Raw genomic sequence first — 19,460 nt, forward strand, 5'->3', positions numbered from 1 at the left:
AAATGCTTATATCTTTCCTTTTTTCCTTTGCTTTTCACTTGTCTTCTTTTCACAGCTATTTGTAAGGCCTCCCCAGACAGCCATTTTGCTTTTTTGCATTTCTTTTCCATGAGGATGGTCTTGATCCCTGTCTCCTGTACAATGTCACGAACCTCATTCCATAGTTCATCAGGCACTCTATCTATCAGATCTAGGCCCTTAAATCTATTTCTCACTTCCACTGTATAATCATAAGGGATTTGATTTAGGTCATACCTGAATGGCCTAGTGGTTTTCCCTATTTTCTTCAATTTAAGTCTGAATTTGGTAATAAGGAGTTCATGATGCGAGCCACAGTCAGCTCCCGGTATTGTTTTTGTTGACTGTATAGAGCTTCTCCATCTTTGGCTGCAAAGAATAGAATCAATCTGATTTCGGTGTTGACCATCTGGTGATGTCCATGTGTAGAGTCTTCTCTTGTGTTGTTGAAAGAGGGTGTTTGTTATGACCAGTGCATTTTCTTGGCAAAACTCTGTTAGAGTTTGCCCTGCTTCCTGTATTCCAAGGCCAAATTTGCCTGTTACTCCAGGTGTTTCTTGACTTCCTACTTTTGCATTCCAGTCCCCTATAATGAAAAGGACATCTTTTTTGGGTGTTAGTTCTAAAAGGTCTTGTAGGTCTTGATAGAACTGTTCAACTTCAGCTTCTTCAGCGTTACTGGTTGGGGCATAGACTTGGATTACTGTGATATTGAATGGTTTGCCTTGGAAATGAACAGAGATCATTCTGTCATTTTTGAGATTGCATCCAAGTACTGCATTTTGGACTCTTTTGTTGATCATGATGGCTACTCCATTTCTTCTGAGGGATTCCTGCCAGCAGTAGTAGATATAATGGTCATCTTAGTTAAATTCACCCATTCCAGTCCATTTTAGTTTGCTGATTCCTAGAATGTCGATATTCAATCTTGCCATCTCTTGTTTGACCACTTCCAATTTGCCTTGATTCATGGAACTGACATTCCAGGTTCCTATGCAATATTGCTCTTTACAGCATCAGACTTTGTTTCTATCACCAGTCACATCCACAGCTGGGTATTGTTTTTGCTTTGGCTCCATCTCTTCATTCTTTCTGGAGTTATTTCTCCACTGATCTCCAGTAGCATATTGGGCACCTACTGACCTGGGGAGTTCCTCTTTCAGTATCCTATCATTTTGCCTTTTCATACTGTTCATGGGGTTCTCAAGGCAAGAATACTGAAGTGGTTTGCCATTCCCTTCTCCAGTGGACCACACTCTGTCAAATCTCTCCACCATGACCCACCCGTCTTGGGTTGCCCCACAGGCATGGCTTAGTTTCATTGAGTTTGTGGTCCTAGTGTGATTCAGTCATGTCCAACTCTGAGGGTTATGGACTGTAGCCCACCAGTCTCCTCTGTCCATGGGATTCTCCAGGCAAGAATACTGGAGTGGGTTGCCATGCCCTCCTCCAGGGGATCTTCCCAATCCAGGATTGGACCCGAGTCTCCTGTGCTGGCAAGCAGGTTCTTTACCACTAGCACCACCTGGGAAGCCCCTCTCCATAAGTAAATAGTTAGATTTATTGTTGTTCAGTCACTAGGTCATGTCCGACTCTTTGTGACCCCATATGACTGCAGTATGCCAGGCTCCTCTGTCCTTCACTATCTCTTGCAGTTTGCTCAGATTCATGTCCATTGAGTCAGTGATGCAATCTAACAACCTTATCCCCTGCTGGCCCCTTCTTTTCCTTTCAATCTTTCCCGGCATCAGGGTCTTTTCCAATAAGTTGGCTGTGTCACATGGCCAAAGTATTGGAGCTTCAGCATCAGTTCTTCCAGTGAATATTCAGGGTTTATTTCCTTTAGGATTGACTGGTTTGATCTCCTTGCATGAATAGAAGGAATTCTCAAGAGTCTTCTCCAACAGCACAATTCAAAACCATCAGTTCTTTGGTGCTCAACCTTCTTTATATAAATGTGTGCATGTGTGTATATACATATGTATTAAATAAATTTATATATTATATATTTAAATAAAGATTTATGTTATATATTATGTAATATTTATATATTATATATTTAAATAAATTTATATATTACATATATATTGAAATTTATTTTATACATTTATATATACATATATATGTATATGCTAAATACCTACAAGAGTACTTATTTTATATATTTATATATACATAAATATGTATATACTAAATACTTAACTATGAGAGCAATTACAATTACTTTCACACAAGTATAGTTGTCAGAAGAAAAAAGTTTAACATGGCAAAATATATTAACTCCTCCACCATTCATAAGCTTGCCAACTGTTACAACAATGTATTTCATAACTGTTTTGTTTTTTTTTCTGGTCTAGAGTCCAGTTCAGGATCATGCATTGCACTTATTGCCACTTGTTCTTTGGTCTTCTTTAATCTGGAACAGTTTCCCAGGCCTGTTTGGTGTTTCTTGATTTTGACTCTTTTGAAGAATAGAAGCCAGTTAGGTTGTACAGTTTCCTTCTCTGTGGGCCTATTAGATGTTTTTCATGACTAGATTCAGAATTTGCACTTTAAAAATATCTAGAGTGATGGAAGAATGCCTTTTTTAGGCTGTGCATTTATTTTTCACAGTTCAAGAGGTTTGGAGGACCAAGATCAAGGTGCTGAACTATATGGTGTCTGGCAAGGAGCTTCTTCCTGATTTGCAGACAGCCACCTTCTTTCTGTGTCCGTAAATGACAAAGAAAACAATCTTCTCTTTCATGTCTCTTCTTATAAAAGCACTAATCCCATTCATGAGAGTTCTGTCCTCACCACCTAATCACCTCTCAAAGGTCCCACCTCCAAATACCATCACATTGGGAGTTAGGGCTTCAACAAGGGAATTTGGGAGATTCAAACATTTAGTCCGTAACAGGAGAGGATCAGGTGCAAGTGAGGGTCCTCATCAGACAGTACCAGGGAGGCCTGAGCCTTTGCTTCCACAGTTAGTCTTAATGAAGCCTCTGGACTGAGGCTCTGGCTATTAAATGGGAGGTCCGCTCAGTCCTTTCTGTGTCTTGTACAGGGGACAGCCAATGCAAAGGTCATTCATCTTTAAATTTTTTCCCAGCTTTATCTTTAAAAACTCATGTAAGATGACATTCCATTCTTGTTAAAGTATATAAATAAAGGCTTACCTGGCTTCCCACAAAGTTAGGTTGATGGACCGTTTTTATTCTGTGGCTTAAACCCGCCTCCTATTCCACTACTCGGTTTTAGAAGCACAGAGTTGTGTTCAGCATGTCTTAGGTTCAGTACCCTAGAAGCAGACCTGGGTACAAGTGCAAGTAGTTTATTTGATCACTAGAAACACTGGTGAGGGACTGAGGAAGAGAAACAGGGTACGGGGTGTGATCATGAATAGGTTAGCTCTGTGAACACCTGGGGTCAAACCTGCTGGGGACTTCTGGGAGACTGCACGATATGGGAGACTGCATGAAACTTTGCTGCACGATCGACTCAATCTGGGGAGCTTCTGCAAACTCCTGAGGTTCAGAATCTGCAGATGGCAAGAGCCAGTCCCTGGGAGCTTTTTAAACTCCTCTAGTGTTTCCAGTGTATGGTCAAAACTGAGAAGACTGTATTTCAGAGTGTCCCCTCAAGCTTTAGGAAGCTGGAGTGTTTACCTGCCAACTGCAGTTCATCGCAGGTTGAGGGCTGCTCTTGGTGACATTAACAGCCAAGCATTTCTGGCCTGTAAAAAGCTGAGGCATGCCAGGGAATGGTGATTGCCCAGGGGACATGGGCCAACAGTATCAGCTACTAGCTGGATATGATATCAAATCCTGGCTTTGTCCAAGCACTCTTAGAGCAGTTTTAATCATGTCATTTAAACTCTGTAAGCCTCAGTTTCCTTCTCCTGGTGGCTCAGATGGTGAAAAATCTGCCTGTAGTGCAGGAGACCCAGGTTCGATCCCTGAGTCAGAAAGATCCCCTGGAGAAGGGAATGGCTACCCACCCTAGTATTCTTGCCTGGAGAATTCCATGGACAAAGGGCCTGGCAGGCTACAGTCCATGGGGTTGCAGAGTCAGACGTGACTGAGTGACTGAACACTTTTCCTCGTGTATAATAACTTCTTTGTCCAAGCTGTGAGGATCAGATATAATATATGGAAAGCACCCAGCATGCAGTGAATTCTTAACAGATCTTTGTTTTAAACCCAGCAAGTGGAAAGAGGGAGGGGAGGAAGGGACTACTTGAAGCATCCAGAACATGCCATAAAGCAATGCAGATTGTGAGTTCTAATCTGGTTAGATAACACCAAATAGTTCTACTAGGGAAATTTTTCTTTATTTAAAGGAATGCTATGATGAGTTGTCAGGATATACACAGTGGCTGAGCAGCTGCAACCCATTTCTCTGGCATGTTCCATCTCTGCTGTGTGTGCCAAGTTGTCCCCAGGAGTAGTGGATGCAGAAACCAGTAGTCGAAGGGAAATTGCTCTTCCTATAGATAAACGCCTGCCTGCTAGTATTTGGGGACACCACTCAGGAATGCATGGGGTGCTGTGGCTACAAAGGCATTACCAGCCCTGAGGTCTGTCCTGATAAGAAAAGGCAGGAGTCCCAAGTGAAGAAGTGAGAACTCTTCTTGTGAAATCAGATTCCCAATATTATCATGGGCAATAAGCACATTTGAGTCTGAATTGTACAGTTGGACCATCTGAGTTCCTTGGTTATGTGGAGTAATTCTCTAGAAATTAAGCAATTTATTGGGACATTCCCTAAACTATATGGGTTTCTATTTTTGTTGATAAGGGCTTCAGACAGTTCTGTGCGGGAATAATTTTAATACATAAGAGTTCTTTATGCTGGTAAAAGTAAGTGAATTAACAAATAACGGAGGACCAGGGAGGCACCAGTGATAACAGTGTATAATGAACCACAGATTGTGGCTAAGCCACTTCAGTACCCCTGAGAGCAGAAGGAAACAATAGAAAACAATTACAGTAATTGTTAGAAGGCTTAGGGGGAAAGTGCCCTGTTTAATTAGGTTTTGTGCTTCTTGTCAGATTCCATCATTGGCAACCTTTATGAACATGAGCCTCCTTTCCCACCTCAGATGGGTGCGCATAATGGAGTTTGTCTGGAGCAGTCTATCTGGAAAATATATTTGCCAGTGCTCTGCCCTGGACAGACGAGTTTTCTGTCTTCTCTCCTGCTCCTTTGGCCTTGAATGTTTGGAGAGAAAAGTGGTCTGTAAATGTTCATGGGATGATCGTGAAACTGGCTGCTCTCAATTGTCAGGGCTGGTGGTGACCCTGGCAGGTTGTGACACCTGGTGGTGACCCCTGACCTCTCATCTGCCTGGTTGAACATCTTTTCCTTCCCTTGGGAGAGGAAGACCTTTCCTTGGTCAATGTGACCTTATCTCTGCTTCCCAGCAAGCTAAAGGCCAGGTGTTCTGGGGCCAAACTCAATCTTTGGGGGTTTTCCTGATTTGCCAAAATCAAGTCAGTGGGTACACTCTTGTACATGAGTGGAATTTTATCCATGTTTCCCATTCCCCCCCAATCCCGGTGCCATTCCTGTTGTTACTGCTGCTGCTACTAGTGATAACCAATGCTGAGAAGTTGCTGTGTGACAGGCATTGTGGTGAGCCCTTTACTCACACTGATCTATTTGACACTCATGATATCCTTATTTATTTTATAAACAAGGAAACTGAGGTTGAGAGAGGAGAAATTATGTGCTTAAGGTTCTATACCATGCGGCATGACGAGGACATGAACCTACCAAGTCTCACTTCAGAGCCCACAGTTAATGGCATCTGAGCACAAAATCGTATATTATGTTGTGCTCAGTTGTATCCTACTCTTTGCTGTGCTACGGACTGCAGCCTGCCAGGCTCCTCTGTCCATGGGATTCACTGGGAAAGAAAACTGGAGTGGATTGCCATTTCCTTCTCTAGGGGTTCTTCCTGACCCAGGGATTGAACCCACATCTCCTCCAGCTCCTGCGTTGCAGGTAGATTCTTTACCACTGAGCCACCACTTAGTTAAGATATATTTACCAGCGGCTCAGGGAGCACCATGATTTCCAGGTGTTCTACCCCGTGAGCACATTAAAGAGTCTAGGGGAAAAAAGATCATGGTTCCTGGATGCTGGAGAAGGGAGGCTGTTTTTTAAAATAAGGTATTAAAAATGGAGCAGGGATTCCCTCTCAGTTTTTTTGCTCAGCCCTGGAGCTGAGACAGAGGAGAAATGAGATGTGGATCCTCTCCTGCTCAAACTAAAGTTTAGTGAGTCAAGTTCCAGCTAAGGACAAGTACAAGAACATAAAATCCTTTTCTAATCTCTCCCTAAAGAAGGCGCAGATGAAAGGCCTCATCAAAGCCTCTGAAACCACCAAAGCTGTTTGCCAGCAAAGAGATAAATCAGGAAGGTTTGAGATCTGGTTTGAATTTAATAATTACAAATGACTAATCAGGGCACATTCGCTGTCAAGTCAGGAGCTGTACTGCCTCCACCAGTGCATTTCTGCTGCTCTGGTCACTTGGTTATTAAATAGAAAAGCCCTGTTCCAACACTAATCAATTAAATCTCGGTCATTTAAAATTAAGCCAGGCCTTGCACTTGCCCTGCCTCTGTGACAGAAGTGGGAACCACACACTGCAAACGTGACTGAAGGTATCCAGAGAGCATCCATTTATAGCCCTATGTGATGTGGGTACTTAGAGGAGGGTCAGGCTGCATCCCAGGTAGGATTGCCTCCTCCACCATCTCTAATACCCACATCTTCTTTGCCTGCCTCTCAACATCCAGTAACAACAAATCAGCAGTGACAATAGTAGTAATAGTGATTATGATAGTAACCACAGAAGCAATAATAATTACCATTTTTTAATCTCTTGCCATATGCCTGGCCCTGTTGTAAATATTTTATCTGCTTTAATCCTTCAAATAAGCCCATGATGAAGAAATCAACGTTTACAGAAATATTTCATAGACACTTCCATATCTCACACACCTGGAACCTGCCTGGCCCATAGTTCATCCTCTATAAATATTTGTCGTGTGACTGAAGTGATAGAGAGCATCAGTATCTGTGATACACATCAGTTGCTGTGATAAGATCAGAGCAAGGAGAAGTGATGGATCCTGAACTCAATCTGTCTCATTTATTCTCTTTGTTTCCTTGAGGTATGTAGGTAAATGTCTTATAAGCCTTTTTATATTGTTCTAAGGCACATATTGTTTTAAATGTAAATTTACTTTATGTGCTTCTCTGATGGCTCAGGTGGTAAACAATCTGCCTGCAATGCAGGAGACCCGGATTCAATCCCTGGATTGGAAAGATCCCGTGGAGAAGGGAATGGCAACCCACTCCAGTATTCTTGCCTGAGAAATCCCATGGACAGAGGAGCCTGCCAGGCCATGGTCCTGGGGTCGCAGAGTTGGACATGACTGAGCGACTAAGACTTTCACACTTCCCTTCACATTTTTTATATTAATTTAAATAAATCACACTTTGTTTTTAAACAATATAAAAAGAGAAGTAGCACTGGATGGCGAAAGGATCAGTGGTTTGGGAACCAGCAATGGCACCCAACTCCAGTACTCGTGCCTGGAAAATCCCATGGATGGAGGAGCCTGGTAGGCTGCAGTTCATGGGGTCTCGAAGAGTCGGACACGACTGAGCGACTTCACTTTCACTTTTCACTTTCATGCATTGGAGAAGGAAATGGCAACCCACTCCAGTGTTCTTGCCTGGAGAATCCCAGGGATGGGGGAGCCTGGTGGGCTGCCGTCTATGGGGTCGCACAGAGTCAGACACAACTGAAGTGACTTAGCAGCAGCAGCAGCAGCAGCAGCTGGTATAGAGAAAACTCCCCTCTCCAGCATTTGCTAGTTTTGTGACCTTGAACAAATCCCTGAAGCCTTCCCACGCTTCAGTATTCTCTGTAAAATGAACACCAGCATGCTCACTGAGGCCAGGCTGAGGAGAAGCTGGAAAGGAACAGTTCTTTAAATGGTGAGCACAGTGAGTGGCTCATAGCAGACACCCAGTTCCTGCACCCACTTCTCTCCACCCCCACTGTATATCTGAGAGTGATTCTCCTCTGCTTCCAAGACTCAAAACCTCAAAGGATCCCAAGATTTGGGTCTAGAGAGACTGTAAGCTGAGCCTAATAAGAATCAGACAGGCTTAGACCTGGGACCAGCTCTTCTGCAAATCCATCAGCTGAGGACAGGTAGGGTCACTGCTCTTGGCAGAGAGCCTTACCCGGAACCACAGAAAAACACTTGTTCCCAGACCATTTACTGATGAGATTTATGTGTCTGCCTTGTGCTGTCAGAAGGTAGCCAAGCCTAAGAGGAGGTGGTCACAGAGAGGCCTGGAGAACAGTGATGTGCTGTGAAAGTGGATGGTGTCACCAGGAATGAGTCTCAGAGTCCTCCCCATCTGTCCAGAGAGACCTGTATCTCCATTAGAACTCAGATCCACATGTACAGAAGACTTTGCCCTGTTGCAGATTAACAGAGAGCCTCCTGGTCGGTTTTTGAGCCAAGAAGCATGAGGTTTTTCCAGCACCCGAGCACCTCTAGAAAGCATCTCCATGAAATATGTAGCCTGCAGGGTTAAGGAATCAGACCGTATACTCTAGCCCTTTGTTCCCGTACATTCCCTTCCGTAACTGCTTTTCCTCCCTGACTCAGATAGGTGTTCAGAAAAAGGGTTCAGATGCCAAATCAGGTCGCTTATGGTTGGATTCAGCCAGCTGTTTCATTTCAGTTGGGCTGTTATCAATCCTGGACTCGTTGCTCCTGAAGCACAGAGCCTGGGTGTGCATGGTGTTACTCAGGGAAGTGCATGCTTGCTGCCTAGTCATGGGTGTGCCTCACCCTTGAACAGACCTGACACTTCTTCTCACATTAGGAGTGAAAATCACCAGTGTTCCACTTGGACCAACGTCTGAATTTTTTTTTTAACTTATTGTTAAAATTGTAATTGTTAAAAGTTGTCATTTTTTTTAAACTTATCTGTATAATTTAAGGAAAATAAATGCCCCTGCTGGTTAAGAAAAAGAGTCTCTTATTTGAAAAGCAAAAATTATAGCATGAACTTGCATGTTTTGAGTCCCCAAGGAAATTTGAGGTTGAAGAATTTTAGCCTTCAGTGATCTTTGCTTTTGAGGTTTTGATTTAATTTTGGCAGCCAGGTGGTTAGCGGAAGGGAAGGGTGTCGCCCCAAGAACACGGGCCTCCTTTATTTATTCTTTTTTTAGTCACTCATTCAGAGATTATTCATTGACCTGCTGCTCAGCACAGGACGCTGGGGTTTTAAGTTATTCACTCAAATCAGAGAGCCCAGACTCCAGCACAGTCCCTGGGCTCACCCACGGTGCACTGTTTTTCATAGTTGAAAGGGAAGTGGACTGTGCATTCGCCTCAGTGACTGGGACGAGAATAACAGGGTGGGTCTCTGGCTCTTCAAACAGGCTGAGAACCCATGAGACCAAGTATGTAAATGCAGGTGTTTGAGACACAGAGTTCTTCCTCCCTCGGAGCTGCCCCGGGTCATGTCTCCATGACTTCTGACGCGCACGGAAGGGTGGTGCTGGGCTGGTGGAATGGGTACCCGTTTGTTCCCCTCCACCGTGCCCTCCTTCCCCGAAGTTGGACAATAGTGAAGAAGACAAGCTTCTCAAAGGCAGCGGGGTCAGAAGTATCAACAACAACAAGAAATGAAGAAACACTCTTCTGGGGGAGTTGGCTAGGTACCAGGTACTGTAGCCTGTTCTAAGAATGTGATCATGACAGACCAAATCCTGCCTCTGTGTGCTTGCGTCTCATGAGAAAGTCAACCCGAAAACAGAAAATTAAAGTATCTCTCTGAAGTGAGTCTCTCCTGCTGGTCTCTGTCTCTGCAGCTTGTCTGAGTCATTCACGGCAGAGATCACAGTCTAAAATATGTTGTTTTCTTTTTATTCCCAGTTAGTGGGAAGGGAGCATGCCTGGCTCGTTCGCTGCTGGATCCTAGCACCCAGAGCAGGGCCTCGCACATCGGAAGTGCTCGGTGAACATAGCGAATGAGCACATGACCTAGTAACCCTGTGACGTGTTTGCACTGGGCCCAAAGTTTAAACTGCAGACTCCTTCTGTGTTGCTGACTGTGGTCAGTTAACACCCTGTGCAATGGAAATTGAAAAGAACACCCACTTTGATAATCCATGCAGATTTTACTTTGTAAAATGGGTGGGTTTCTTAAGGAGATCTTTCTACCCCAGGTTAACCGGCTGTGGCTTACTTTAAAGGCCACTAGAGGACTTTTGTCTTCTGCATTTGGCTCTTGGTACATAGAAGCATCTGGGGTTAGTGATGCTTAGGAGGCTGTGTTCCAACCCTCGGTGGTATATTGAGTTGGTCTGGAGAGGGCTGCATGCCCATGAGAGAAAGAGCCTCTGTTAGTGTCCTCTGTCCTTCACTAGGGTGGGATTTTGGGGGTAACAGGCCACTGTAAATGTGTCATGTTGACAAAATCATTGAGCCCTCAAAATGGACCTGCAGCATCATAAAACTCTGTAATCTAACAACACCAGGTAGCGGCACACATCTCTGTAGCTTACAGTTTGGGTAAACCTGGGAGCCAGCATTTATTGTGCCGTTACCATGTGCCAGCCGTCATTCCAGGTCCTGTATACATATCTTCTGTAATCCTCAGGACAGCCTGACCTGGTGGTTAATGACCACTTTACAGATAACACCCCAGAGCCTCCGCCCTCTCATGGGATTTCCCAAGATTGAAGGTCTAATTCTGTAGCCTCCCAAGGCAAGAGAAGCCAGGCTCAGGAAATGGCATAGGTTGTCCTGGGTGGCAGGGCACCAGCGCAGATTTCCCTACTCTTTTACCCCAGCACACGTTACTGATTGATTGCAGCCTTCCCTCACTTGCTGTGCTGTGAAATCCTTCTCAATACAGCACTCAAGGGAGACACTGCCAGGCATTCCGAATGGCAAATGAGTCATAACCTGTTTGCCAAGTGTGCTTTAAATGGGGTGTGTGCGTGTGTGTGTGAAGGGTTTTGCCCTAGGAATTAGAATCTTGGATTCAGGGTATTATACCATAGCCGTGTAACTTGGGAGCCATTTGTTTATCTCTCCTAACTTCAATTTATTTACCTGTAGAATGTTAATACCTTGCCATACTCACCTCCAAAAGTCACCATATAAATACACCATATAAATACTCAATGACACCACAGTGCCGCTTTTATTTGTAACTGAATGATGAATCAGTATGGGTCATGTCCCTACACAAACATGAAGCAGCCCCCCTCCAAATGACAAGCAGCTTTTAGCATCCTCTTGGGACTCCCCCAAAGCCCATGAGTGGAGTATTTGGCTCCCTAACAATCACCAATCACATGGTGAACTTGTTAGGGAAGATTCTTGGATATTATCTCAGAATGGCTGATTGAGGATCCTGGCTCCTAGCATTGGATCTCTAAATTCTTCCACTGCTCAAGTGGAATGATGTATGGGATCTAGCACTCCATACTCTGTATGGAACCATGTTAACCTTTAGGATTTGAAACATCTAGGTAGCTGGTGACGGAAAAGAGGCCCCAGTCTCCTCCCCATCTGTGTCAGGCAAACTCTTAATTCATTCATCAGACCTGTTCAAATGCCTCCTCCTCTGAGAAAACACCCCCAGCTCCCACCAAGGCCAAGCTGATTACTGCCTCACTGTGCTCCAGAGCCCTCCAGCCCACAGGCTGAGCACTTACTGTGCACCAGGCACTCTGCTGTGTGCTAACACACATCACTGTATTTACTTCTCCCTGCTGGAGAATAAAAGCTTATGTTACCACCTCCACCTTAGAGTTGAGAAAGGGTGACTCAGGCAAGTGAAGTGACTTTCCCTAGGATAATTGGATCTTACTGCCTTATAATCACACCAGAGTCTGTGTCTCTTACAGGAATATGATAATTACGTGAGTTAATGTGAGCTCCTTAACTAGGGAAGTTGCCAATCTCGGCATTCCTGGGAGCAAACACAGGACCTGGTGCATAATAAAGTGAAAGTGAAAGTGAAGTCGCTCAGTTGTGTCCGACTCTTTGCAACCCCATGGACTGTAGCCTATCAGGCTCCTCCGTCCATGGGATTTTCCAGGCAAGAGTGCTGGAGGGAATTGCCATTTCCTTCTCCAGGGGATCTTCCTGACCCAGGAATTGAACCCTGATTTCCTGCATTGCAGGCAGACGCTTTACCGTCTGAGTTACTAAGTCGTGCATAATAGGTGCTCAACAAATCTTTGTTGAGCTAAAGAAATAATAGAAGAGTTATAGTGAGATAGCCAAGGACAGATAAGGACTGGGTGCTTTCCAGCATCTGCCTGTGTTCACACTCATCATCTAATAGAGGAGAAAGGGCAGGAGGTGATAAACTTCTCTGAGGGCTGAAGGCTCCAACTGTCTCTCATACCACTCCACTGTAACCTCATACCAGGGATTCCGGTCAGTCGGCAGCTTTCTGCCAAGTAGGGGACTTAGCAAGTCACACATTAGAGACTCGAGAAATACTTACTTGATTGGTTAGGCTAGAGATGCAGAAGAGAAGTAAATGTGTCTCTGAAGAGCTTGATTGTGTTTGCGAATGGAATTTCTTTTCTTTTTATACAGAGGATAATACATTTTTCCAACCCCATAGACTTCCATGGTCATAAGTTCATTTCAAATATAGTTTTCTTCAGTTCCAATAGTGACTCTTCTGAGTCTTAGTGTTTATGGCTCTAAAATGGGAAGGTTGGAGATGTCTAAGGTTCTTTCCAGCTTTCTGGTTCTGTGATGACATCAGCACCCTGGATGAAGTTTAGAACAAATTTAACTTACACAAGTACAAAGCAGCGCTAAAAATGGAATATCTTTAAGTGAATTAGATTATTTCCAGTCTCATGTCTTCTTCCATGTTAATAAAAATCTGAACTCTGTGTCTAAATTTCTAAGTCTTGTTATACAGAGACATTTAGAAGAAAAGAAACTATAAAGAGAAACAAACTGTAGCAGCTTGACTAAGAACAATAATGGAAACAAGTTATCCCAGAGCTTAATCGTTTCCTGTAATTTCTTAGGCTTTCTTAGAACTCGGTCTAAGGTTTTGCGTAACATGGTAGAAATGATAAGGATTACATGTGCTATTTGATTGCATTTTTTCTTTCCTTAATCAAAGTCATAATCCTTGTTTACATTTGAACTTTGTTTTATTATTTGTTTCACAGCGGAAACGGAAGCAGAGCACCCAGGATGAAGATGCGGTTAGCCTTTGTAGTCTCGATATAAGTGTAAGTACAGTCCTTCCTACATCCCCTGCCATGGGAACACCTCTCATGTCTGAATGTATTTGTTAACATGCTATGGGCTTTAGGTGGGCTCCCAGGATTCAGTTACAGAGGTTGGGATCTTGCGGGGAAATGTTAAAAAATTTTTTTTTTCATTTTACTGGAAGAAGCTGTGTGGCCAGCTTAAACTTCCAAGCCACTTGTTTATTGCTTGTCTCATAAAATGAACTATGAAATCAGTGCATCTGGATAGAATCTAGATAAAGGCCGCTGTGCCGTGTTAGAGACTGAGTACTAAAGGTGTGTCCCCTTCGGAGGAAGTTGGCAGATTGGCCTGACTCAAGCCACTGCATGGCTCAAAGGCCAGAAGAAGTGTCTGGCAGCATGGCTGAGGGAATGGCTTTGGTTTCAGCAGCTTAGTTTGAATGAAGATTCTATACTTAGATTTGTATGACACCTATCTTCTCCTGTTTTCTCCTGAGGAAAAGACTTAACAGAATTGTTGTGAGGATCACACAAAACAATCAAAGTGAGAGTACCAACTGCATAGCCTGGTACATAGTAGACACTCACCAAATGTTAACCTCACTATATTTTCCTTTAAAAGCGGAAGTTTGCAAAAGATGTTTGAGTGACCTAGTAACTGTGCTAGTGATGACAGAAGTCAAAAGCTTTCTTGGATTTTTTCAGGCCCACATCTTTGGGTGCTGAATTTCAGTAGTTTTCTTTGTGTGGCCTCCTTGTCTCCCCAGTGACACAGTTGGGGAGGCTCCCCGGGCAGCTGGTGCTCTCATTGTCTAGGGCCCGGGGGTCAGGGTTCTGGCCTCCGCTGTGCTCCCCATGTCTGTTCATCGTTCACACTCCCTGGAACTTTAATCTTCATGCGTGCATGGTGGATCCATCTAACATTAGGGCCTGGTCCTCCTCCTCCACAGACACTGCAAAACCCACTGTTGTGAGATGAAGCTTCTATGCTAAGAATTAAGAACTGGATCATGGTGCTGGCTCTGTCTGTAACTAATGATGTAATGTTGGGCAAGTCAGTTCCTCTCTATGGGCCTCATCTGTTTAAAAACAATTTTGAGATACAGTCTTTAAACCATTGTAAAAATGTGAAGCTCTGTTGAACACAGATTACTGGGTTCTCACCTGATAACATTTGTTTACCCATATAAGCAATGCTCTCTTAGTTATTTTTAATTGCGGCAGAGTTTTCTATGATGAACATAGCTGTGGTGGAGGGAGCCTGCGCTAGCTAGGTAAATGTATTCGCACATCTTTATTTACCACATGGTGTTTGTTCCAGTCTTTAGCCCATCATATTGGTGGGTTGGACCAGTTTATTCTGTTGCTATGGTAATAGGACAAAAAAGACGATGTTATTCTTGCTTACTGGAAGAAGCTGTGTGGCCAGCTTCTTCTTACTCATTGAACCTTTTATTGTTGACAAGTGAAGTCTTTGAAACTTTCTTTATTGACAACGAGTTTTTTGGTGTTAGCAAATGTTTTTAATTTTGTGGCAATTATTAGAATGATTGGTGTTCAGAATATATAGAGCCCTTAGCCGTCATATATCCAGTCCCCTCAATTTGAAAATGAAAAAGTAGAAGCCCAGGGAAGTGTAGTGATTTAATAAGACTTTAACATAGATCATTTCTAAGATCATTCCTCATCCTATGTTTTTTCCTGAACTATGTTTATTTTTCAGAAAAACACGTCTCTAGAAGCTTTATTCAAAGAACTACTAAACTCTTTTATATGAAAGGATTATTTGCAATCATGAGTTCTGATTTGGTTTTCATGTTGATCGGCATCCATGAGCTTACCTTCTGATCAGAGGCATCTAAGCTCATATAATGAATTATTTGATGTCTTTTCTCCTTATGCACATAGAAGGCGATGGTACCCCACTCCAGTACTCTTGCCTGGAAAATCCCATGGACGGAGGAGCCTGGAAGGCTGCAGTCCATGGGGTCGCTTAGAGTCTGACACGACTGAGCGACTTCACTTTGACTTTTCACTTTCATGCATTGGTGGAGGAAATGGCAACCCACTCCAGTGTTCTTGCCTGGAGAATCCCAGGGACAGGGGAGCCTGGTGGGCTGCCATCTGTGGGGGTCTCACAGAGTTGAACATGACTGAAGTGACTTAGCAGCAGCAGCAGCTCTTTACACAGCCACAAAAGATACATCTCCCTCCCTTGCTGTATCTCTTAACCATATCGTATCATGTTTTGTCACAGTAAAGAGACTTTCATGGAAAAGTCTACCTTTATGCTTAGGGATTCACCTGTGGCCAAACTCCTTTCTGATTTCTCTGTTATTTTTTCCTGTTTCTTGGCAAACAGATTCCAGAACCTGGACAGTTTCCTCCAAATATTATGATGTGATATTATAATCATTATAAAGCTTAAAAGAATCCTAGAAGCTGTTGGAGGACATGAAAACTGGTGTTTTGCAAGTTTACTGACAGTCCAAGCTGTACAGAGATGATGGGGTATGTGGCAGATACACATGTGGCCATAGAGGAAGTACTACTGATTTTCAGTGCCTTGCACCTAACAGGTATTTGGTAGAGACGAGTTGAATGAACTAGTGGATAGAGCCACTCATGAGAAAATTGTAGCCATAAAGGCTGCAATGTCTGAGTAAATATCTGAGTCCCATAAATTAATAAATAAATGGCTTTGTAGTCTCCCCAAAGGTGCCTTTTAAATGGTGATGTTCAGTAGAGTCACAGCAGCATTAATGAAGAGTTGTTTTGAGCCTATTTCTATGTGTAGTGGAAAGCATCTGAAAAAAAGGTGGGTTCCAGTGGATGACTCACACCGGAAGATGTGAGGGCTTGGGAAAGTAATATTAGTAACTCTCAATTTTGATTCCACTTCATAAGTGGAAAGACGGTCACCAGATGTATGCTTGAACATGAAGTTGCTTAACTGGGGACAGGGATCTTTGGGGGTCAAGTTTCCATTGAGTCCTAGCCCAATGCTGTACAATGAGCTCTTCATAAATACTTATTGGTTAGTGAATTTTAACAACAATGAAAAGAGTGGATCTTCCCAGTGTGTATGTGGAATTCAACACATGTACCCCCGTTCTAGAAATATATCTGTGGCCTAAAGTTGGGAAGTATTAACACAAAAACTTTCCCCTTTTGATTAAAAGCACATATTGGTGTCTGAGTGTGGATAACACCAAATATTCTCGTTGATATCTTGCTTTATTTTAAAGCCTCAGATGACAGTTCTGGTATGTGCCTGCGAAAGGGTTTTCCTTCTGAACTCCTCTGCAACCTCCTATTGAACTTGAACTTAGAGACCAAACAGGAGTGGGTAAGCTAAGGAAAGAGTGTCCCTTACAGAACAGGGATCCTGTTGTTTGAGGGCCGGGTGTGTCATGGACTCTTGAGAATCTGATGATAGCACTGGGCTCCAGACAATTTTACAAGATTGACATATGATTTTATGGGTCTCACAGAGCCCAGCCAACACCCCAAGTGAGGAATTCCTCTTAAAAAGGAAACTGGAAGGGTCCTAAGGCATGGTGATGTATCTCCGCAGAATTATTCTCCCACCCTCCACCTCCAGCACTTGGTGAAAAATGAATTGTGACTGGAGAGTCCACACTATTGGACAGTATAATTGGTCTCTATTTTTTTCCCACCACTTTACGCAGTCCACTGGCTGAGCCCCCTGCTTCCTGGCAGGATAAAACCAAACTATTCCAGAGGCGGGGGGGGGGGGGGGGGGGGGGAAGCAGACTATATTTTTTAACACTTTTGAGAACAATTTGCAGAGTGGAGAATGCTCCCAGAAGCCGCCTACAAATCTTCTCTCACGTCAGAGGATATGAGTGGGATGGTTTCAGGGACATCGCTTCCCCCACAGCACTTTTCTCGTTTGAATTCGAGGGGGCGAGAGACTCCCGAGTAAAGAGCTGGGTTTCATGGTCCCTCAAGCAAGGCACTTGGCCGAAGAGCCAGGTGTGACCCTGATGCAGGGCACTGCTTAGCATCAAACATCCTTTATCAAAAAATATACAAATGTTGGGATAGGCCTAAGAACAGTTTCCAATGAAGAAACAGTGTAAAAGATAAAAAGGAGTATATGTTCTTTGTTGCAGATTTGGAAAATGTGAGCACTAGAATTCACTATACTCTTACCTCAAAGTAGTGGCTACATTTTAATGTATTAACTTTCTAGAGTTATATACACACTCACTTAAAACTTTTCAATTATGAAATATTTCAGGCAAAGTGGTATAAAGGATAATGTAAAATTCCAGGTAGCTACCAAATGCAACTAAAGACATGTGCCCTTAACGACGCCACAGGCCCTTAAAAAAATCCCTTGCTTTGCTGTGTTTAATGTTTATTGTTGCCTTCCCTTTCTATAAACTTGCTATGTACATGTAGCCCTAAATAGCACATATGTTATCAACTGACTTTTAAAGTTTATGTAAGCATGCAGTTTTAATGGTGATCATAACACATATTAATTTATTCCTGTATTTTCCATTTACTATATTGAAATCATGTCACCACAACCTGAAACATTCTTCAATAACATTATTTTAAATAACCATACTTTGTCAAATGGATGCACCAAGTTTATTTAGCCAGTCTTTCCTTGGATAGTTAGATAAGTTGCAGTTTTTTACTATTACAAATACCACTGATGGGCATCCAAGACTATCTTTGTGTGATTCTTGTATCAGTAGGATAAAATATAAATTTCCTGGCTAAAAGGGAATGAATATGTTTTAAACCTGTTCACAGGTTTATACTCCTTCTGGCAGTGAGAGGTAGAAATTCAGTTCAGAGCATTTGAGCCTCTCTCATGTGGAAACTTGGAATGGGAGATTGTTCTCAGTTTTCTTTCCCACATTCTCTTTCAGCTATATCGCTGGTCCCTTGCTAACTGTGGCTTTATGTGGGACATTTGCTAACCCCACTCTTTGGCAGGAGCCCCTCCTGTTGCCCTTTCAGAGCCCAGGATCTCTAACCTGGCAGGGAGGGACTGGTAGTGGTGGACTTGGTGGTGGGGCATCCTTTCCATGTGGCGGGGGTTCCCCACAGGAGCAGGTGGCTGAACTATAACTGGGGTTGGGATGAGACCCATTTAACCCTCACAGCAGTCCTCTGATCATGGATGTTATCATACCCTTTTTGTAGATGAGAAAACTGAAGCTTGGAGAAATAAGAAATTTGCTCAAAACCCCACGTTCTTGTAGATTCAAGGCCGGAAGAGCTGGCTCCCACAGCTTCTCCATGCTGCCTCTAGCACAGGAAGGAGAAAGCATTTGACTCCAGGGCTTCTGGTGATGGATGATGGACAGGACGTTGAGCTGGTGTTTTTGGCAACCCAGCTTTGAGGTTTATGACCATGCACCTTCAGAGTACTATAACCTGTGCTTTCCAATTACTGACCCTGTTACATGGATGCTCAGCGCACAAGAGTTGACACATGAGAAAGGGGAAAAGCTTTCCTATCTCAGTGAAGCTAAATGACGTTTCTTTGCTAGGACGTGTTAAACCAGACACGAAACAGCAGCAGGATTATTTTATCTCTGCTCAGCAGAGTCCAGATAATTACAAAAGATACCATTTCTGTGGTTTTGTTTCTCTTGGTCTGTTCTGGAACTTGCTAACTGGGGAGATTAGCCTTGCCCTGACCAGCATGAGGCCTTGATGAATTATGTGGGAGATTTTAATAATGCTCTTATCACCGAGGAGACCAGGCCTGCCCCTGAGACTGGGTTGTCAATAGCGCATATTTATATTTAACCTGATGGATTTTTTTTTTTTTTTCTGTTTTGGAATTACGATCTGGTCTTGCTGCCTGTGAAATTATCTGGGCCTACAGTAGTGGAGATCCTGTGTTGAGTCTCAACCCAAATCTCTGATGGCAGATCTACTCATTGTTGACATAGGCACATTTTGTCTTGCTGCTGTTACTGTTGTTTAGTTGCTAAGTCGTGTCCAACTCTTTTTGTGACCCCATGGACTACAGCCCGCCAGGCTCCTCTGTGCATAGGATTTCCCAGGCAAGAATTCTGGGATACATGGGAATTCCTAGGCATCTCCTCCTCCAGGGGATCTTCCCCACCCAGGGGTTGAACCTGCGTCTCCTGC

At 43.4% G+C, this 19,460-nt stretch overlaps 1 protein-coding gene across 3 annotated transcripts in view; it reads left to right on the forward strand.

Annotated features, from left to right (window-relative positions):
* ARHGEF3 (Rho guanine nucleotide exchange factor (GEF) 3) overlaps nt 1–19,460 on the forward strand; it is a 312,995-nt gene that overhangs the window by 153,127 nt on the left and 140,408 nt on the right. For all 3 annotated transcript variants that reach the window (XM_010851657.1, XM_010851660.1, XM_010851658.1), the window contains one exon: nt 13,266–13,328. In XM_010851657.1, the coding sequence (XP_010849959.1) occupies nt 13,266–13,328 (63 nt within the window). The remainder of the gene's footprint in view (nt 1–13,265; nt 13,329–19,460) is intronic.

The sequence above is a fragment of the Bison bison genome, unplaced genomic scaffold (assembly GCF_000754665.1).
Source record: "Bison bison bison isolate TAMUID 2011002044 unplaced genomic scaffold, Bison_UMD1.0 scf7180017864304, whole genome shotgun sequence".
NCBI lineage: Eukaryota > Metazoa > Chordata > Mammalia > Artiodactyla > Bovidae > Bison > Bison bison.